Source organism: Desmodus rotundus, chromosome 6, assembly GCF_022682495.2.
Source record: "Desmodus rotundus isolate HL8 chromosome 6, HLdesRot8A.1, whole genome shotgun sequence".
Taxonomy (NCBI): domain Eukaryota; kingdom Metazoa; phylum Chordata; class Mammalia; order Chiroptera; family Phyllostomidae; genus Desmodus; species Desmodus rotundus.
The window spans coordinates 27,169,887-27,192,664 of record NC_071392.1 but is presented as its reverse complement, the minus strand read 5'-3'; the positions used below and the strand labels follow the sequence as shown (position 1 = coordinate 27,192,664).

Below are 22,778 nucleotides of genomic sequence, written 5' to 3'. Positions count from 1 at the left end.
GATGAAGGGGGAACAATGATGAAAGAGAGAGGAAAATTCACTTTAACTCAGGTTTCTGGCCAGACCATTGAGATTGACCACAGGTAGTGAAGTTGGGCTAAATTGTAAGTTTCAAAGACAAAGACTAGGGAGAGAAAAGCCTAAAAAGTTAGGTTCAGCCCATATCAGGGAATAAAAATGATTAGTCTGGCTTATTGCTTTAAGACTGCAGAGTCATGCTGAATAAGGAGGTTATCTTCCATCTTTTGGCAAATATATACAATGTGTATTCCTTAATAGCATGCAGAAGCAATGGGAGGAAATCACACTTAATAAGTAATGAGCTAAGGAGATTGTACTTGTTTTAGTGAAAAATAGGAAATTACTGAAGAGGTTTGAGGAGCGGAAAACTGTAACCAGAGCTGTGCTATAAACTGTGTTGCACCGGGTGAGTCAGAGAGAGAGATGTAAGAAATCAGGGAGAGCTGTTAATAAATTATTAAAACCATATATAAAGATATGATAAAGACTTGGTCCAGGGTTATTAGTATTAAAAATGCTAAGAAATATAAACTTAGTTGGTATTTTGGTTGGAGAGAGCTATACATACATATAATTTAGGTTGTTTATAATAAATAAATGATATAAATAATATAATTTTAAACTTAAAACATGAGAAGAGCCAAATTTTAAAGGACAATGTTGAATAATTAACTAGACTAGAAAGTTAGTCCAATGAAATCTAAAACTTAGTTCCGAGTTCTTTGATAGCCAAGATAAATAAAATAAAAACTAGGGAGAGGTTAAAATGTTGGATTACATAGCTCCCATCTGATATGAGGAAATATATCAGTGTTCCGGGGGAAAACACTGAATTATAAAAGAAATAAATATCAGAGTATTTTATATTAGGAAAAATAAGATCACAATAAACTATATACTCTAATAGTGATTTGATAAAAATATATATAATCCTCATGAGCAATGAATGTCTTAAATTAAAAACTCTTATATCTTATATTGAAAGTCCCAATTAAAGTTGAAGACATTATACCGTACACCAGTGATGGTATCTTTACAGAAAGTGGGAACAAGAAAACCCAAATAATGAGTTTTACAATGACTTGAGTTGATTCTGAAATAAGTAGGAAACAGGAATAGGTGGTTAGTTCCCTTAGGCATCTCCTACCCAAACTCTCAGCACATTAATGACATCGACTCTTCAGCCATACAGACAACACGGTGGATAAGAGCTAGGGCCATGGACTCTGGAATGAGAGAGTCTGAGTTCATAACCCATTTACCAGTAGAGACATTAAAGAAGAGCTGTGCCAACCAAGGGGCTGTTGATGCCAAATGGCAAAGTGTTCACAGGCCTGGGGTGATCAGGAAGGAAAGGGTCCAGGGTAGACTGTACTTTGAGCTGGCAAAGAGTTCAAAGTCAACTGCCTGACACATCAACTATTAAACTACTGCCTAGAGAAAGAAATGAATGAGGTATGGCTCCACCACTGGGTTTCTCAGTTTGACCTTGACATATATACTTCCCTATCTTAGGGTACCAGATTGAATTTAAATTGGAACATTCTCATCATTAATCTAGTCTAAATGATTTATTTCCTGATTTTTAACTGGTGTTCCTATGACGTGTTACAAACTTGACATTTTGCTAAGACAACTGAACTGACTGTACCTAATTTTAATTGAATTATTGACCTTCAAGGATCCGGTTTAACCAAACTGATATCTGATTAGGAGTATTTTCAGTAGACTTATTAGTCTGGCTTATTGTTTTAGGACTGCAGTCATGTGGAATAAGGAGATTACTTTCAGTCTTTTGGCAAATATATACAATGTGAATTCTTTAATTGCATCCAGAAGCAATGGAAGGAAAACACATTTAATAAAATATTTTAAAGACTGTCATCTCGACTACTGTAAATAGTTAAAAAAACCATCAAACTCCTAATTTTTTTATTCAAGAACACCAGTGACTAGGTGAAAAACAATAGCTGTGAGCTTTGCTTTTCTTCCAGAGCAAGTTATTTTGGCTGGCTAATAGAATTTGCTGATGTTTAGACTGAAAAAAGAGTCGTCAGTCGACTTCATCTGGTTTGAGGTCCCAATGTCTGCCCCCTCCAGCATTTGCCTCCATGGTTCCAGCTTCTCCACAGATGTCTGATGCACATCCTTACCTCCCTGCCTTTGCTTAAGCCATCCCTCTCCCAAGAATGTCTTCCATTCCACCCCACCCCGTCTAGGGAAATTTCATTCCAGCTCCCATAATACAATGTACCCTCCTCTGTGATAGCAGCTATTATATGTCCTGCCTCCCCGACTTTTGTGATTGTATTGGGGCAAAAGCTGACTCATTCATCTCTGTATTCCCAGTGCCGTATTTGCTTGGCAAATAACAAACATTAAATAAATAGTTATTGAACTAATTCTCCTTATGGAATTAATGTGCAGAAGGTTGGGGGATTGGAATATCGTATCCTTGTTTCAATAATGTGTCCACTTCTGACTTTACTATACCAGGAACTAAAATTAGTTTTCCATAACACTTCATTATTTTATGACTGAGAAGTATTGCATTGTATATATGTACCACATCTTCATTATCCAGTCATCCACTGGTGAACAACAGTTGTTTCCATATCTTGTCTGTTGTGAATAACGCTTCAGCGAACACAGGGCGCAGGTGTCTTTTTGAATTAGTGAGTTTCCCATAAGAAGGGGCTTTCGGGACAATGGGCAGCAACACAACACGAAACTCCCGAAGACGCAGCATCGGGAAACACAAAGGGCAGCAAGTGCACTCAGATACAGGGCACTGGTATTCCCTGACGAACCACGATTTCACTACCTGGTTTTAGGCAGAGCTGCTCAAAATGCCCTCTAGCCTACCTCAGATGGTGCAGAACCTTGTAACCCTGCCTTTGCTTCTGTGGTGGTAGCTCTTTTTCATGAAATGGAAAAATGCTTAATTCCAGGGAAAAAAAGAAAATCTATAATCAGTACCCAAATAAACCAAGAGTCGTAATTAATACAATAATCTTTGAGAGCCTGTAGACAATGAAATGGAAAATTCTAGAACACAGCACAAAGGCCCATCACCGCCTGGCTCCTCACGGCCCTTGTATCCTTTTCCTTGTCCTCACCTTCCCAAAGTTTTACTGGTAAATTGGCAAAGTTCTGAGAATTCTCAATGATGCCTCACATGGAGAGAAGAAAACTGAGTTGGTGGATCATTATTTTCTTCCAAAATGCAAGGAAAAAAGTAATGCTAGAAAAGAGAACAACAAAATTGACTTTATGGGGAGTGGAGGGCCACACAGAAATCACAGAGATCAAAGTCCGAGAGACAACCTCACGAGAAAGGGAAAGACCCGCCAACCCAGCAATTGACATGGAACAGGACTGCACATCTCAGGACTACGAGCAAAATCTAGGTGTCCAGACGGCACCGTACCTCATCCAAGTCCCCACACCCTCTCTGAGGCTAAGAAAAGTGAAAGGAATGCAAAATTCTTCACAGGGAAAAAAACCTCAAACTGTAAGAACAGAGCCAAGTAGTCCTCCCATTCTGTCTGCCCAGAGCCACCCGAGGCACCTCCAGTTGGAGAGAAGGGCCCAGAAACTGTTCAAATCTATTACACACTTGATCAGGATTCTCCAGAGAAACAGAACCAATAGGATGTGTGTATTGTGTGTGGAAAAGACATTGATTTTAAGGAATCAATTCAGGGTTAAGGGATTGACTCACAGGATTGCGGGGCTGGCAGATCTGAAATCCACAGGGCAGCCTGGCAGGCTGAACATTCAGCAAGAAGTTGAGTCGTGAGTCCAAAGGCAGTCTGGAGACAGAGTTCCTTCTTCCTCGCGGGACCTTAGTCTTTTTCATTCAAAACCTTCAACTGATTGGCTGAAGCCCACCCATATAATGGAGAGTAATGGCTTAACCCAAAGTCTACTGATTTAAATATTAATTGCATCTTAAAAGTTACCATCACAGCCATATCTACAGTGGTGTTTGATGGAACAACAGCCTAGTCAAGTTGACATATAAAATTAACCATGCACACACACACACACACACACACATTCTAGGTGGCTACCTAGAATAATAGTTAATGTTTATTGCATGTGCTAGGCACTCTTCTTTACATTTCACATGTATTTACTCATTTAATCATCACAGAAATTTTACAAAGTAAGTACTGTTTATTATCATTTATTATCCTATTTGACGGATTAGAAAATTAAGGCAGAGAGTGCTTAAGTAATTTATCTGAGGTCACAAGGCTGGCAAATGGCTAAGCCAGTATTAAAATGGACAATGCTTGCTCAAAACTCACCCATTTTACCACTGAGCTAGAAGAAAACATAACTCAGGAAACAAAAGAAAATTTCTCAATTACTTCACACTAAGAATATCTTAACAAGAACATAAATACAATAAAATAAGAGCATACCAATAAATTGATAGGGCAATTAATGAGATAAAAAGGAAATTACTAGTTTATGAAAACAAATAGGGGATTATACAAACTGATTCTGGAAATAATAACTAAATTAGTAACAGCAAGGTACAGAAAAGACAACATGAATTACTGACAGAAAGAGGAGAGAATTAAGGTAACCTAAGTGAATGTGGACAGGAAGGGCAAAGAATTGGAGCAATTTGGAAGGATATTATAGACATGAGATAGCATACAGATTAAAATATGTATGTATATATTAGAAAATATGATCCAAAAAAAGACCATAATATTCTTGAAGTGGGATTTTTGCTCCAAAGATATATTTAAAGACATAATACAATAAAACTTCCCTAAAATGAAGAAAGAGAACAATCTGCAAAACAAAAACAGTTCATGATACTCCAAGAAAATTATGTGGACGATCAACAGTAAGGCATGTCCCTTAATTAAACCATTAAATGTCAAGAATAAAGAGCCCTGGCTGATGTGGCTCAGTGCACTGAGCGCCATCCTGTAAACCGGAACATTGCAGGTTTGATTCCCAGTCAGGGCACATGCCTGGGATGCACGCCAGGTCCCCGGTTGGGGGACTGTGAGAGGCAACCAACTGATGTATCTCGTTGATGGTTTTCTCATTCTCTTTTTCCCTCCCTTTCCCTCTCTCTAAAAATAAATAAATAAATAAAATATTAAAAAAAGAAGAAAGAATTCCTCAGGTACTCAAGGGGGAAAAGAAAATTACATACAAACATAGAAAAAAACTGCTCCACCTTTGAATTCTCCATAACATTCAATTCCACAATGAACAATTTCCATAATGTCCTGATTAACACAGAATTTAATTTGAAAACATAACTAATCTAGAGGTCACTTGAGCTTAGAGCTCACTAAGGGACATTCACTACCACGAAAGGACTCAGGGAACACAATTCGCTTCATTTCTTCTCAAGGAAAAAACAGTTGCTTGACAATGACATCCAGCCATATAAAAAATAAGTTAAAAGAAACTCAGGAATGGCAGAGCTGGGTTAAAAGAACTCGTAGTGAACAATGAGTCTGTTAAAATAAAGAGCAAACAACTAATGAAAGTATGGCAGCAAAACTAAACGTGAATATTATAAACCTGAATAATGTTAAAATAATCACGTAACTACAGGAGGTGGCAGGGGAAGGGGAGATGGGAGAAAGTTTGAGTGCCAATGTCCTCATCTTTCAAACCAGGGAATAAATAGATATTATCTAAATATTGATTTTTTTAAATGTTACCTGCTAGTCTCTTGATGTTTATTCCTAAACCTTATTTGTTTGTTCAACATTAATGAGTTCTTTTATGGAAAACAATACTTTGTGGTGAATAAACATTTTTTACTTGTGATTTTCTTCTATTTAAGTCAAACAAAATATAAATAACTATCTTTCATTAAAAATATTCTTGAGGGTCTCATTCCATTTTTATAACTTTTATTTCCCTGCCTACCACTCTACTTTTATAACCATATAATATGATAGAAAGATATTCACAATGATATTCTTTTAATGCTAAGGGTGGCAATTTCTGAGTTTGGGGTAATTTTCTAAAAAATACATTATTGTACTTTTCTTCATTGCTTTGTCTTTTATAAAGAGTGTATCTTATTTTACAACAATCAGATGACTATTTTGCCTTTAAAAATTGTAAGCAGTACTTGTATATCAAGATATTAACAGTGGCTCATGCCGGGTTATGAGAAAATGGATAATACTAATTTTTTCTTTGTACTTTTCTATAGTTTTTAAATTTACAAACATAAAAATGATTTATTAACTACTTACTTTTTACTATTTTATTTCTTATACATATATTTTATTAAAATGTATTGTTTCATAAATTTGATGCTCTGGAAAATAAATAAAAGACTATAAATATCCCAAATTAAAACAAATAAACTACAAATAAAAAGTACAAATATCCCAAAGAAAACAAATAACGAATATAAATGTCCCAACCCCTGCAATGGTCAAGGAGAACGTGACAGTAACTGCATGATATTACTAAGAACACTGAGTCAGCAATTAACAAATGGGATGGGAAAAGTGGGAAAGGTATTCTTTAATCAATTTTATCTCATTATTATTTATTACTCAATCCCATGAAACAGCTTTTGTGTTATGTACTGTGGAACATTTGCAACATATGGCATTTGTACGGAGTTACACACCTACTTACATTGAGCTAACAGGGAAGAAACTGTGAAAGGGCTATATTTATTGTTACCTCATACACCACATCAACAACTGAGAAACAAAAATAAGTAAATACTCTAAAATTCCCCACTTTAAGTATGGAATTTTACCGGGTGCACAGGGATATGAATACATGTTTGCTTATGTTAAAGTAAGAACAACAACGATAACAATAATCACAGAAGGATAAACTAAAAACCTAAACAGAAGTGGCTTCTAGAGGGAAGAGGTTGGAGGGACAGGAAGTAAAGCTGCACGTCTTTGACTGCCTTATGTTTTGAATACTTGAGTTTGGAACCATGGATTTTACATAAGTTAAAAATGAAATTAAATTTAAAAACAATCCCTGAAACTCAAGAGCAAAATAAGGAAATAAAACTATGTGTATGAGAGTTGGTAGCATAACGACACAGAACTTTTAAAATGACTTCAAACACAGTAAATTGATCAAACATACCTAGCTCATGTGATATATCTTAAAGACAAAAAATTGCAAATAAAAATTCTGTTTCTAGTAATCATATAGTTGGCCATGTTGGCATTACATATTGGGATAAAGCAAGTGAATATCATGTTAATGTCACTGGGAAGTGGAATTTTTTGGCATGTTAGAGAAGATGCAAAACAGAAGAGGTCAAGGAAAGACTCTATAGGGTCCAGATTTGAATAGAAAGTGTCAGTATACATTCATAATTTTATACACACACACACAGATTTTCAACTCTATTCATTGGCCTTGAAACAATAAAGAACTCAGCAGTAATGTGCACCCACAATGCCCAGATTATAATCTCTAATTATCATTTTTAAAAGATTTTATTTATGTATTTTTAGAGAAACGGAGGGAGGAAGAGAGGGAGAGAACATGTGCCCCCAACTGGGGACCTGACCCCGCAAACCAGGCATGTGGCCTAGACTGGGAATTGAACTGGCGACCCTTTAGTTGCAGGCTGGCACTCAATCCACTGAGCCGCACCAGCCAGGGCTCTAATTATCATTTTTAATTCAAATGAAATGAGAGTCCCTTGAATGCAAACTGCAGGACTGAGGTGGATAATACACAGGTTAAACCTGGAATAGCTTGCCCTGCCGAAAACCACTAAAGCCTACTTGAGGTATATCAAAGTCTGAGAAGCCCATTTGAAATGTCATCTGCTAGCCAAAAAAATGGGATAATTTGAGCATCAGTTAGAGGATCTGCTTCTTTCTTTCTTTGATGGACTGAAATACTTTAAATGTGTTTAAATCCATGAGGTCATAATAATCCTAAAATATTTGGGAAAAAAGAATATATTTGAATGTGTTAACTCACCAACTTCTTTTTAAAATTAATAAAGGGAAGTAATCAAGCACTTACCCCATCTTTCTTATATCTGCCATGTCATGAAGGAGTTAAATAGTTGAGAAAAATTTTTATATAGAAGAAATAGTCCAGCTAACAAAAATAATGCATGACAAAATACAAACACTATTTTGAAAGTACTAATGAATTAATTAATGGTCATCAATAGATCAACAACCAGATATCATGTGCTTCCTAACAACACATGTAAAGTAGCCTTGTCAGAAAAACTGAACTCACGTGGGATGAAGCTTCCCATGTTCCACATACAACTACCAACTAACAGGAAACAGGAGAGAAGAACAAGTTAAAAGAAACCATAAGGAGGCAATCACCAGACTCTGGAATGTAGTACACTTTACTGATTAGTTTCATTCATATACTGCAAGGGGGCTACGGAGGGAGGGTGGGACAGAGGAGAACTGAAGACTGGGGGAGGTTTTCCAGATAAATGAACCAAGTGCAGGGCATGAGCTTCATTAGAATTTTGATTTCAACTAGTAAACTGTGTGGGGTAGGGGTTTATAAAACAATAGGAATATCTGAACAATCGACTGGATATTTAATGTTGTAAAGAATTACTTTATCTTGCTTTAGGTGAAAAGATGTCATGGTTCTTTTTCTATTCTTTAAAGAAATCCTTATCACTCATAGGGACATGCTGAACTATGTAGTTAAAATGATGTCTGGTATTTTCTTCAAAATGATATGAGTGCGGGGAAATATGAAGCGTTTATAGGTGAAACTTGCAAACTGTTTCAAGTGAAGGATTCTAGTTTTGTATGTTTATAATTTCCCATATAAAAAGTTATAAAAACAAAAATTAGAATGCCTTGCATTGTAAAGCTAGGCCTAAAAAATGAGATAGATACATGGGACTTTTAAAATGCAGGGTTATTTTTAAAAGAACAACTACTAGAGGAAAAAAATTACTGGCTTATTTTATATAAGTTGCAAATTATTTCTTTTATGCATTACACCAAAAACATCAGAATTAACTGAAAAATATAATACTAAGAGGAGAAAACAACTCCACCCAAGGAATTTAATTCACTTAAAGATGAAAGAACTGTGTCTGCAAGGCTAACCAGGGCTTCACGGAAAGCTGTGATTTCTGTACAGATGTTAGTAGGCTAACAGTTTCCTATTGCCCATGACCACCCATTGGGCATCCTCACTACATTTATTATCATATACGAAATCTTCGAGTGATCTGTGTAGAGTCCTTCAGTGATACCCGGTAAAAATCTTGTACCATTTTGCTGGTCTCTGAGTCTTAGCAAGAAAGGGCAGCAGAGAAGCGCAAGCACATCTTCTTCCAAACCCTGCTCCTAGATGTGTCAGGAAAGAGGACTTAACTATCTCGGAACAAAAGATATCCTAGAATATCCTAGAACGGCACTGACACATTCTGCGTGCATGTCGCGTTCAAATTCTCCTTTCTCAAAAATGTAAAATAAATCTGCTTCCATCGTCCGAAGTACTATGAGACTAAAAGTCCTTTTGAAACGCTGAAGAACGGCAGGTACTCTAGCTGATGTGAGAGTAGGACGCCCCTGCTCTTGCAAGGCTGTTTTATCTCAGAAACACGTAAAACACTGCAGATGGAAATGGAAAAAACAATGCCCCTGACATCTGAAGTGTGCCTTTCTTAGTACGACTGCCGACCTTTTAATACCTGAAGTTCTGTGGCCATCCTAAAAAGTGCAACTTATCCTGACGTTCCAAAAGACGGAAAAGTTGCCGAAGTCCGAGGAATGAGTCATTTTGCTCAGTTTTGATGCGTAATCTCAGGTGTCATGGAACTCTGATCTGATGGGAATAGGAAGAAGGCAAGGGGAGGGGGCCTCAGATCTGCAGACGGAAGAAGACCGGCCGCTGGGGATTGGATGGCGAGATCTTGATTTTCCTAAAATTGCGTCATTTCGAACCCAATTGGGTCCACATATTATGGGCACCGACGGGTTACCGTCTCGGAAACTCTCAATCAGACGCAAGCGAAAGGAGAGGAGGCGGCTAATTAAATATTGAGCAGAAAGTCGCGTGGGGGAGCGTGTCACGTGGGTCTCCAGGCTCGTGGAGCCTGGTATAAATACCGCGCGGCACCAAACAGGCAGAGCGCGCGCTGCGACCTTCTCCTCTACCGCAGGGCGACCGCCAGTGCGGAGCGCAGGGCGTGCGCTCGGAGCAGCCAGAGGAACCCTGCGGGCCTGTCCGCCGCAGTAAGTGTCTGCGCCCTGCCAGGGGGGCTTTCCGCGCCGCCCAGAGCACCCAGGTGGCGGCTAGCCGCGCTGGATGGGCCCGCTGGGGCGAGGGACAGTGGGGGGACAACAGGGAGACGAGTAATCCAGCTGCCAAAGTCCCTCTCTGTCTCCCACCTGCAGAGCCTCCAGGCGTGGAGGTGTGTGTTGGTTGGTGGGTTGCGGGCCGGTGGAGTTGGTCTCCGGGAAAAAGGGGATTTGAGCAGCTCTGGGGTATGATTCTCTTTCCTGAAGGGCCCCTTTCCTCAATCAGCCCCTAATTCCGTTGTGGGACCAAAGTCGCTGCCCCAGCTCCTGGACAGCCGCCCCGAATGTGTGTAATTTTTCCCTCCTCAGTCTCTCCTCCCTACTCCTCCCAGAAACCCAGCATGAAAACCCTCGTGGCCTTGGCAGTCTTTTTTCTCGTCTCCACTCAACTGTTTGCAGAAGAAATCGAAGCCAACGATGATCTGAATTATTGGTCCGACTGGTCCGACAGCGACCAGATCAAAGTGAGTCCAGGTCCCGAGCTGGCCCTCGCCGTTCCTCCCGAGCTGGGGAGCTGCCACTTTCCACCGCGGTGGACCCTCGTTAGCCTGGCGGGCAGTCGCGGCCAGTGGGACCAGTGGCAGTGGAGGCGTGCGGGGGGCAATGGTAAGGCGACGCCACCCTCTGAGTCCCGCGAGATGCCCACCATGTAAGTGTCCTCCCGAAAGCTGCACGGGCGGGTCTCGGGAACTCACTGGAGCGACAATGCCTTCCTTGATGAGCCCGGGGTCCTCACAGGGCTGGAAACTTCACAGGGTTTCATCCCCAGGTAAGGGGGATTTCGGGGACTCCAGGCCAGCTTCGAGGTCCGACGTTTGGAAATGCTGGAGAGGAGGAGAGGAGGGCGCGCCGGGCGCAGGCAGAAGCGGGGGCAAGGGCGAGCTGCTGTGGGCTTAGAGGGACGGAGGTGGGTGCGAAGCTGACTTCCTGTGGTGACAATTATTTTACGGACCTGCGAATATAGCGGCAAGTTTTCTTCTGTCTGACTCGTGGGCTATTGGTGCAAGTGAGCGTGCCCCGCAGGAACAGCGAAAGTCGCGCCATGCAGGTCGCCGCAAGTGGTGTCACACTTTCTCACCCTCGACACACACCTGTGTGCATTTAGGGTGGCAAGGCGTCTCCGAAGCCCGCACCACAGTCGAGACGAAGTCAGGTGGCGAAGAGGCAGATGAGTGGGGGTCCCCAGGCTAGGGGCAGAGTCGAAAGCGTGTAGGGCTACAGGACTTTGTGCCTCCTGCTAACTGGCAGGGGCCTCGGGGAGGCGGTGGCGCTCGACGCGAGTTCCGCGGAGAGGGGCGGAGGCAGGGAGCGCCCTGCCAAGGACCCCACTCAGCCCTGCGCTGGGGGAGCCCGGCCACCTCTAGCCTCGGCTTCGGAGCGGAGCGGAGCGCAGCGCGCGTCCCACCGCGGGTTCCACCCAGGGCCGCCGAGTTGAGCCCGGGGATGGAGCTCAGCAGCGGAATGACTCGCGCTCCTGGGAGCCTCGCGCAGATTGCTACATCACGGTCTGTCTGTACGTCTGCCCCCAGGAGGAGCTGCCCGAGCCCTTTGACCCTCTTCTGCTGAGAATCTCCCGGAGCCTCAAGCCTCATCGGCAGTTCTACGGCTTAATGGGCAAACGGGATGCTGGTGAGATGAACAGCCATCCCTCCCTCCGGGCAACCCGCCCGGTCTGCTTGCTTATTCTCAGAGCACCCAGATCTGCTCTTGCTCCTGGAGTAGAGATTTCTAGCCTAACACGTGTGGTAACCACCCCCACTCCTCACTCCCCGCCCCCCCTCCCCTTGCACTCTCTAGCCTGCACCCCACTTACACAGGCACGTGCCCGCGCAGGGAGGGAGGCATCCGTCCCGCGCGCCTCGCAGTGTTAGGCCCAAACCACCAAGAACGGGAACCAACCTTAGCTCCCTTGACCAAAGATCCAGTGACAAAGCAGAAGGCACGGGCCTCCACGGGGTGGTACTCAGAATGTTATCAGTGCATGTGGAAGCTGATTATAAACCACTAGGGTTAGAATAGGCTTTGCTGCCCCTTGTCTCCGGTAGAAATATCAGTTTCTTTAAATGCGTGGTACTATCCGTGGAACCTGTAAATTGTTAATGTCACTTGTTTCTCGTCAGGTTCCTCACCTGAAAAACAAGTGGCCCTGTTAAAGGCTCTTTATGGTAAACATTTTTTAATAAATATTTTACTATTGTGAATGCTTATGTAGGGAAGTGAAAAAATGCATTAGTGGGCTGAAATACAGATTCATGAAGATGTCTGTTTAATGACCAGATGGACTTGTGTGTCTCATTCCCGAGCATGGATGGGTGGCCCTCCTTGAATACGAGCTTCTTATAGGAAAACACAGGGGGCCTTGCCTAACAGTTGTCAACAGGCCTCAGGAGTCTCACAGTCCTGGATTTGCATCTGTGACCCACAGCAAGCACTTAAAATATTTTTCCTTTGTTAACATATTTTGTTTTATTATCAATAATTTTATTAGTGTTTACGGTTTGCTATATTCCTCAGGAGAGTTTGTGAATGGGAAATGTTACATATTTTAAAATTTAATTTATTTTGTACTTAAAAGTTACAATGTAGCATCTTTAAAACAAATTATTGTGTTTGCTTTTTTTTCCCCCTTTCTTCTAGGACATGGCCTGATCTCTCATAAAAGTAAGTGCAAAATTATTTTGACATTTATCAAATACAAATGTTATGAGATTGGGCTCCAATTTATATAACACCTGCTCTATTTTATAACTTAGGGCTTACTATGTTTAATTAAGACGATATAAGAATGGTGGAGACACATATTATATTTACATCCAGAACATGATTGTTTAGAGCTTTGTGATTTAGATATATCATACTTTCCAAAATGATACATTATGTTAAAAATCCTTTAACTACCAGCTAAACTGCTGCTGAATTTCTGACCCACAGAAACTGTAAGACAATAAACATTTGTTATTGTATTAAGCTGCTAAAAAATACCTTTTAACTATTATAAATTGTTACTGTAGGTAAGAATTCCAATCCCAGGGGTAAAAATCCCTCACACATTCCCCCCTGACACCCCACAACCACCACTTTCACTGCAAAACCAAACCAAACAAAAACTGCAAATATTTACAGGTATCTTCTAATCACGTTGAGTGTGCGGATGCCGTAGTGACATCCCTTATTAGATAACGGGGCAGCGGAGAGTTTCCAGCGGGTGTCTGAGTAGGTGATCCCCACTGAAGGTAAAGAGGGAATTGCAGTTTTTATTCCATAACTGAGTGGGAAACCTCAGTCTATCGAAGCACAGTGAGACATTTCTCAGGGCAGTGAAGACGGCAGAACTGTGACACTTGACAGTCATTAGACCCCAGTCTCCCCGTTAATGGAACCAGAGCTGACAGGCAGCCCCGGGGGCCATCATAACTGTGCTGTGCACCCTCCCTGACTTGGGTTTTCGGCGCGCTGGGTGGCCGAGCAGGCCGCAGTGCGGAAGCAGCCCTACTTCCAAGGAATGCAGTGCAAACAGGAGACGTCCTCCCACTACACTCAATGTACTCTTTCCCAGAGGCTTCATCTTTGAAACTGAATAAGTCATTTGTTATTTACTTCGTAAGGAGTTGACTTTCAGGGGAATTATATATAGAAAAATTCTAGTAATGAAAATAAATGCACTCCATTAATATCAAAGCTGACACATTTTCCAAAAGAAATATTTAAAATCCAATAAAACAGAAAGAGTGACCGTTTAGAAGTTTATAATTATCAGAGGTAGGGATCTGACTTCACTAAGGATCAGCTCCTGAGAAATAAAGCATATCCATTAACAAAAGGAAGTAAGCTTGGAGAGCTCTCTGTCACACAATGTGCCACTGACTTCCTAGAAGTCACAGCTAGCTTCAACAGCAGCAATATTTAAAACTTTATATATATATATATACACATATATATATATAAACAGATAAATATAATATGAATAAAGGGAATATTTAGATACAGAATTGAGAGAAGTGCTTTCATTGTACTGTTTTAGTATCGTTTATAAGACTTATTAAGAATCCTCATTTCTTCTGACTCACCAACACCTGAAGTAGATATATATTTATTTTACGCACATATATTTGGAAGCGTGGGTGTTTTTGGTACTAGCTATAACACTTTATTTCCTCAATGATATACATATTAAAATACCCATAAATGTATTTTTCCAGGGCATAAAACAGATTCCTTTGTTGGATTAATGGGCAAAAGAAGTTTTAATTCTGGTATGTATAAAATCATGACTGAAAATAGATAGTATCTTAAATTTACTTGTATTATTTTCTTTCTAACGCATAGTTCCAAAGTATTAAAAAGGAATAATGAATTTAAAATAAGTATTTATGGTGAAGACAGTCTAACTGCAATAAATAAATCCAAGAATGGATTTAGAGCTGATTAAGCCAATATCACCACAGTAACAATCTCTCTAAACGGCCAGCCTTACCAGTGTCTGCCCCACTGAGTCATTACCTAACCTGAACCTTTGGGCTAGTCTCACACTCTTTCCCTTAAAATAAACCACATTTAGCCTTACTGAACTGAGGGTGTGGGAGATGCAGGAAATAAGACTGATTCCCACTTGTTACCAAGGAAATTTGAAAGTCTTGTAAGACATTACATCTGGCAGTTTCCCAAAACAAAAATAAAGAAATAAACAAAACAAAATTAACTCATTTATACAAATTACTTGTTCTTCATCAAGTGATAGAAGCTCGAACTCTAAAACATCCTGATGGATGTTCAAGAATAGTATAGTCCATCCCAGTGCCTTCAAAAAAGAACACAATGACATCACCCTGCAGAGAGATAATCAGTCCTGGCTACACAGTCTTTAGAGAGAATGGACGCCACCATTCTCCTCACAGCCCATGTTAATTCTGAACAACTCTTTCACTCGGTATTAAGGCCGCGTGTTTCCTCTCTTCTCTTTCGTTTCTATTTCCTATGTAAATGCTGCATACTTATATCTGAAAACTCATTCATCGTAGTATTTTCAAGGTTAAATAGCCCCTATGTCGTTTTCACAGAGACTGACTTGTTGTAAGCACATTCAGGCCTACACAGTCCCTAGTTTAGTTTCCTTGGGAAAACTATTCAAATTCTCTTCATTTTATGTTGAGTAAAAATGGAAGTAAAATACTAATCATATAATTAATTAGAAAGTAATTAGCACCTGTCTTGTCCATCTAAAATATTTCAAATTTCTAGGAAATATGTAACAAAGATATGCTGGTTTAATTCTCAATTATCTGGAAAATCATGTAAAAATGATGTCTGCTAGTATTTACATTGGTTCTCTACCCTGCAAATTTAGACTACTATATTTGTATTACTGGGGCTTGAGTAGCCCCAGTAATTTGGGGGCTACTCAAGTTTAAATTTTAAAGACATTACGAGTCTATCTAATCAAAGACTTAAAATTGCTTTATTGATATGTATTATCACCTGGCTTTTGGAAATGGAATATAAATTTAAACCACTCAGGCTTTATTCGTATCAGAAGTGTGTACTAGCCCTTATATAGCTCTGGTTTTCTTGATGATTGCATTAGTCTTCACCTCTCCATTTCTAGAATTGGTGTGTCTCAGAACTTGCTCAACTTTACAAATAATATAGATACTGTACAATTCAGAACAGAGTCAATGCCATTAAAAATACTTAAAGTAGTAATGTATAGTAAGTAGAATAGAATCAGAATTGATTAATGACTAAATCTTCGTTCCTCTATTTTAGTAAAGAAATATAAAAGGAAAAAATGGGCAAAATGTCATCCATACTCAATCAGAGATCTATTCATATACTCAGGGCAAAGTTATTATCATCTTCTACAGCCATCTGGTCCTTATCCTTTTGAGGTCACAAACACCTTCGACCATCTAGAAAAATCTATAAACCCCCTTCCCACAAAAACCCTCCTCTCCTCATTCATACACACAAAAGTTTACATAGGGTTTCGGAGGGTTCAAGGACCCAGTGAGAAATTCTGCTTCTAGTTAAGAGGACACGATGTTCCAGCTAAATCTCTGATGTACCTTCGTTTAGTTCGCATTAGCATGCACCTCACTTCTCTGAGGGACGGAAGCGCGTTACCTAACGTGAACTTGTGCTAGTCACCCTCCTCCTCAAATGAACAAGCCAGGGTGAGCAATGAACTGTTCGCTTCCTTCAGAACTGCCCGGGCTCGGGGGTTTGGGCTCAGACTCTCCTACCCCAGAAATGCATTTGTGATTGACAAAACAAGCAGCTTATTGTTGACCTCACCTACGGGACAGTTGGATGCTGAAGAGCCTCTGCTCCGTGTTGAAGGGGAAGTGATGACACAGGAAACGTGACCTACCTTCTCTCTCAACAAATCCTTCCCACTGGGAACACTGGGAAAAGAAACCCATGGTTTCTACATATCTTTCACAGTTCTGTCTCCTGTTTCTATTTAAATTTAAAATTTTATACAGGGCATACTGAAGTTTCAAAAGCACAGTAGTTCACTATGATGTAAATCTTAGTATATAAAATGTTAGTTAAAATGATGAAAAGTATACTTGAGTATTTTGCTAATAGCAGTCTGATCTTACCCTTTTGTGGTTACAGACCCCTTTGAAACTGTGTATCATATCATATCATATCATATCTTTGGTCTTTTTTTTAGTTCAGGTAGCCAGTGCACTTAAATAACTTGCTAGGTGTGCGTTAAGTACTTTCAGGAGCAGTGGTTAACCTTTCACAGGACATTAGGGTGCTAGGAGGTAAGGGAAACTGTTGTATTTCGATGACCCAACTGTCCTGCCTATAGACTGAGGCTGTTTTAGTGTCAAGAGCATCAGGAGGCATCCACAAGACAGGCAGAGACCGTCATACCATAAGTTACCCCTATCACAGGAATCAGCAAACTTTTTCTATAAAGAGCCACATAGTAAACATTTTAGGCTTTGTGAGCCATGCAATATGGAAAAGAATGGGTGGGGCCATGCTCCAGTAAAATGTCATTTACAAGAAAAGGTAGTGGGCTGGATTTGGCCCGTGGCCAAAAGTGTGTTGACTCTGTCCTACAATAAAAGTCCCACATTCTGTTTCCATCCTATGACTACTCCTAGCTAATTTGGGCACTGTCCTTTCTATAAATCACCAGGGGTGTCTGCCACTGCTTGAGAATGCTGCTGAGAATCAACATTGCAATACACTGTGGAAATGTGCTTTTGGGGTATCCAGTACAGGACACAGGAGCAAAGTTACCAAGAATTCTGCGGTTAGGTCACCTCCAATCAGGGCAGAGACCGAGGCAAGAGTGAAAGATGTGCAAATAAAACTCTGGGAAATATTTCAATGGAGGGAAAAAGTCATTATGAGTTTTGAAAGTCATGTGTGCCTTGCACTTTGTTTTATTCCCTCAGTGAATCCCCTTAAAGAATTCTCTCTTCTTTGTTCTCAGCAGCTTATGAGAGGAGTGCAATGCAGAACTATGAAAGAAGACGTAAATAAACTACCTAGTGTGTTACTTACTGAGCTTCATTTGTGTCAATGGCCAACAAAAGGTAAAAAAAATGAGAAATGCACTATGAGGAGTAATTATTTATTTAATAATAATCATTGTTTTGAGATGAAAACTCACAAAGTGTCTATTTTTCATATTGTGCCAATATGTGTTGTAAAAGTGTGTTATAATTCTGATATGATGACTCCCTTAGAAATAGAAATCAGTGGTAATTTCTCAACAAAGCACAGTGTTCAAGGAAATTGTAAAAACCTGTCAATAATATATAGCCTCTGAAGAAAGAAATCATTTTTGTTTCTGGGAAGCAGTCACGTCAGCTCCTGCTAACGAGAAGGAAGCTCACAGACAGGCTTGTGCTTCTCCATTAGTTTTTATGGTGAAAATGTACTGAGATTTGGTATCAAACTATATTTGTATCCCTGCAGCATGTTTTATGTTTTGTGACTATATAGAGATGTTTTAAAAACCCTTAATGTGATTCTAAGGTCTTCATTTCATAGTACAATGTGTTGTGATAGTTGACATTTTAAATAAAAGAAAAAAATATCTTGAGAATTGGCTCTTATTCTTTTATGAACATTTAGGTCAAGTCTGCAACCTTTCTTTTAGTAGATGAAATATGTTCAAAGCGGCTTTGGCTGACAATGAAACATAAAGCTACTAAATTTCTCTTAAAGAAAAAGACTAAAATGTAATCTCAGTTTCTCTCTCACACATGCACACATTTTTTTACTGAATTAGTCAATTGGCATGAGATCATTCATTGAGAAAACAATTATGTTTTGGAATCCAAAGACTAACAGCTAAATTCTGTTTACACATGCCTGTGATTCCCTTTTGCAAATAGGACAATAATCCATTTTAAAGATGCATTTCACCGATTACTTCCTTGTAGGATAAAACATCAGCACACACTACCACTTCAGCCCTGCATGGATCCCAAGCACACCACTGTGTGAATTTCACTAGAATTAAGACACCAAATGAAACTGTCGCAAAGGGCATCAGAAGTTCATACAGATAGATAGGGGGCTGATAATATGATACCTTCCCCATAACAAAGGCAAGAGCCCCTTCCCAGCATCTCTAAGGGTTCCTGTGCTTTGCTAACACCAGTAACACTCTCCAGCAGAAACACATGCATCAGGAATAAGTACAGAGCAGTTGCAGGGAGACTCTCATGCATTTAAGGGGAAAGATTGATAAGTGTCCTTGGAACCGTTTTCTGATTGCGTAGAGAATGTAAAATATTGACAAGCGGTGAAAACAACTCAGCACAAGTATTGCTCGGTGAAATAAAACTTCATGAATTTAGCCTGGGTGGGTGTCTTTTGTTGATCAATGTTAAAACCATTTGTGGAACAGGAGAGCTAAAGTATACTTTAACCTACCTTTAAATGAATAACCTGGTTTTTAAAAGAAACTCAAGCTGATTTTCCTTATTATATAGTACATTTAAATACTACAAATTATATTAGGATAAGCAAAATGGACAAAACCAGTCATCTCAAGCCCCACTCCCCGGTATTGTTAAATGCTCTATTTAACAACAACAATAACTGTGAAATATAATAATTATAATAATAATAGCTATCATTTTATAGTCATGCACTGCATAATGACGTGTTGGTCACCAAAAGGCTGCATAAACCGTGGTGGTCCCATAAAATTATAATGAAGCTAGAAGATCCCTATCACCCAGAGACACCGTAGTTGTCATAACGTCATACTGCACAGTATCACTCGCGTGTCTGTGGTGCTGGTGTAAGCAAGCCACACTGTCAGTTGTATAAAAGTACAGCGCGTACAGTTACGTACAGTACGTGATCTTGATAATGCTAAGAGACAACTATGTTACTGGTTTATATATTTTCTATGCTATACTTTTTATCCTTACTTTAGAGTGTACTATTTCTACTTATAAAAAAAGATTTGCCGTAAAACATTATGCTGTGTTATGCCAGCAGCAGCCTCACACTTCCTGTGTTTACCACATCTGTTGATTGGTTCATTTTCCTTTGCACTTAATCTAACTCATGGAGCTTTGCCCACTAACATGCTATGTGCAGGCTTGCACCCTAGGAGCAACAGGCTCTACCATACAGCCCAGGTGTGCAGGAGGGTATGCTCTCTCGGTTTGCATAAGTGCACCCTATAATGTTCGAACAACAACAAAATCACACAATAATGCATTTCTCAGAACATATCCCCATCATTAAGCAGCACATGACTGTACACAGGTAATCGCTCATCGAGGGAAGTAGCATTATCATCTTCACCACTTTACAGATGAGGATATGAAGCTCAAGGAACTATTGGGGTCAGAGATTATACTATGAGAGGAGTCAATTTAGAAAAAAAATATTAAGGGAATATAGCAAAGTAAATTAATATCTAACAATGAGATTGATTAAGCAAACTGGTATGCTGATACAACTAAATATTATGTCATCATTTAAAATGACACAGTGTGTCCTGGCCAGGTGGTTCAGTTGGCTGGAGTGTCATCCCATACACCAAAAGGTTGCAGTACAGGTTTGATTCCTGATCAGGACACATACTGAGGTTGCTGGTTCAATCCCCAGTCAGGTCACGTATGGGAGGCAAATGATTCATGTTTCTCTCTCTCTCCCTTTCTCTCTAAAGTCAATTTTATAAGTAATAAATAAATAATAAATAACTGACTGACATGGTGTATTTAGTCATGTGAAACAACATCTGTGGTGTGTTGTTAGGTACAAGGCAGTATTTCTGCATTATATTTGCATATATAATTCTGCACAGACATTATAACACAGAGAAACGATGTAACGGATAAGAGTGTGGGGTTCAGAGTCGAACTGCTCAGGAGGATTGCATCCCAGCTCTGTTACTTAACGATGTGATGATGGGTGAGTCTCTAACTTCTTCCTGCCTTATTTTCTTCATCAATAAAATTGGGCAATGATAGCATTGCATCACTAATATCATGCACTACACTACTATACATGGTGGGTGCTGTCCACTGCGGAGCTGGGCCTGGGGCTGTGGGCCACGGTGCCTGTAAAGCTTGGAGCACAGTCTCCAGCACCCACCAAGTGTTCCTGGCCATTGTAAGCTACTCTCCAAAATGTGAGCGAGAAAACCAGCATGATATTTTTGCCACTAAAAAATATGGGCACACCGAAGAAGCTGAAGCATGGGGGTGGTCTTTAAATCGTTGCCACACAGATTAAATCTAGCGCGTCATTACAAATTGGGTGGCCCTTTGCTGTTCATTCGTGCACTGTGCAGCCCCCTGCCCACCCCTCCCCTCCCTGCAATTCTGTAATCTCTGCAGCAGGATGCCTCAGTGAGGCCGAAGGACCTGCACCGGTGAGCCCCCACTCATGCCTGCGTTCCCTGCGGCCTGGAACCGGCAACAGCAGGAGTCCAGAAAGGGAGAGACTCTTCGGCGCTCAGTCTGTACCCGTGAAATGTTTACTGTCACTTTCCCTCTGTGGCACATTTCCTTTCCCGAGAATAAGTTTTTATCACCTATATTCTCTCTTCAATATTCTATTCTGTTATAAAACAGCAAACAGACCAATCTATATAATTAAGTTACCTGAATACTTTATTGCTTTGGGTTTTTCGTTTGGTTTTGAGTCAGGGCCCAGGACAAAAATAAATGACACTCAGAGTGAGTCATTTGAAGGGAATTTAATAAAGGCACCACTTGCAAAGACTGGGTAGGGCACAGAGAAGCCAGCAGAGGCAGTGGTTCTCAGAGCTGGAACCTTCAGGCATCACTGCTCCCGCCCGCTACCAGAAGGAGCAAGATGAGGAAGCGAGGCGCAAGGCATAGAGCTATCTAATCACTGTGTCGTACACCTGAAATTAATGTAATATCATGGGTCAACTGTAACTGAAAAATAATTTTCAAAAAAGGTGAAGTGAGCGTGCAAAGGGCCACCTGGAGCTGTTGTCATCAGTCGGGGCAAAACCAACGTGGGTAATCGGGTCTGTGTGGGGTGAGGAGGGCGGCGAGGCCACAGAACAAATATCCCCCTCACTCTGCTACTGCTGCCCAGTCTCCTGTCGGTGCCTCCCACTGGGCAGCCCCAACCAGAAAACTCAGGGCTCGCAGCTCCTAACGCTGCCACACAGGTCAGCAGCACGGACAGGGCACCAGAGCAGGTGCAGAAATCCGGCAGGTACATTTGGGGTGGAAAAGGAAGATGTCCAATACACCATGTACTCCATTATTTCTGAATCTAAAGAAAACCAATGAGAAAAAATTCAAATAAAGAAATGTGTAAAGTAAAAATAAAAGTCCTCCTCTGGACACCCAGTGCTTTTCCCCAGGGATACAGTTTGACATGGACCCTTCCAACAAACAAACAACTAGAATAATTTGAACACATGCTAAAATCCACCCTTTTAATGCCAAATCATTATATATTATTTTTAAGTTATATTTTTAAAGAAATTAATAAGTACATTGGGATTTATTTTTTATAAAAAAACAGAGTAAAGACTTTTGGTGGACCAGAAATTACGTGGGTCCCTAAATAAGACAGCATGCTGGAAGCCATGGCAGTGGGCCATGAACTTGGCAGGCAACCACTGCAGGCTGCTGAACGAGGTGTGAACTGACCACTGCAGAACACAGGCAGACTTCTTATCAGCAACACTGGGGGCTATGAAATAAGGGAACAAAATCTAAACATTCTTAAGGGAAATAATATTTAGCCAAACTACCATTTAGCAATGAGGATAAACTTGTGAAAGAAAGCCAACTAACAGCTGTTGGCTTAAGCCTTTACTGTAACCATCACAACAAAACAGCTCAAGATAGCTAGTTGTCCCACTACAGAGCAGACAGCCTAAAGAATTTGTATGTTCAATTGATGGGGGTCAAAGTTCCACTGCATTTTGAAAATTGTCCACTGTCCCCATTGGTATGGAGAATATAGGCTGGA

General features: G+C 40.4%; 1 protein-coding gene across 4 annotated transcripts; it reads left to right on the top strand.

Annotated features, from left to right (window-relative positions):
- The first annotated feature begins 10,111 nt into the window (after positions 1–10,111).
- TAC1 (tachykinin precursor 1) lies at positions 10,112–18,387 on the top strand. Of its 4 annotated transcripts, none has more exons than XM_024577229.3 (7): positions 10,112–10,250; positions 10,649–10,780; positions 11,846–11,945; positions 12,437–12,481; positions 12,954–12,977; positions 14,516–14,569; positions 17,776–18,387. In XM_024577229.3, exons 2-7 carry the CDS (start codon positions 10,658–10,660, stop codon positions 17,820–17,822), a joined length of 393 nt encoding a protein of 130 aa, XP_024432997.1. In that variant the 5' UTR covers positions 10,112–10,250; positions 10,649–10,657; the 3' UTR covers positions 17,823–18,387. The 4 variants fall into 4 exon arrangements, with proteins under 4 accessions (XP_024432997.1, XP_024432996.1, XP_045041199.1 ...); XM_024577228.3 differs by having other exon boundaries at positions 17,773–18,387; XM_045185264.2 differs by lacking the exon at positions 12,437–12,481.
- The last annotated feature ends 4,391 nt before the right edge of the window (positions 18,388–22,778 follow it).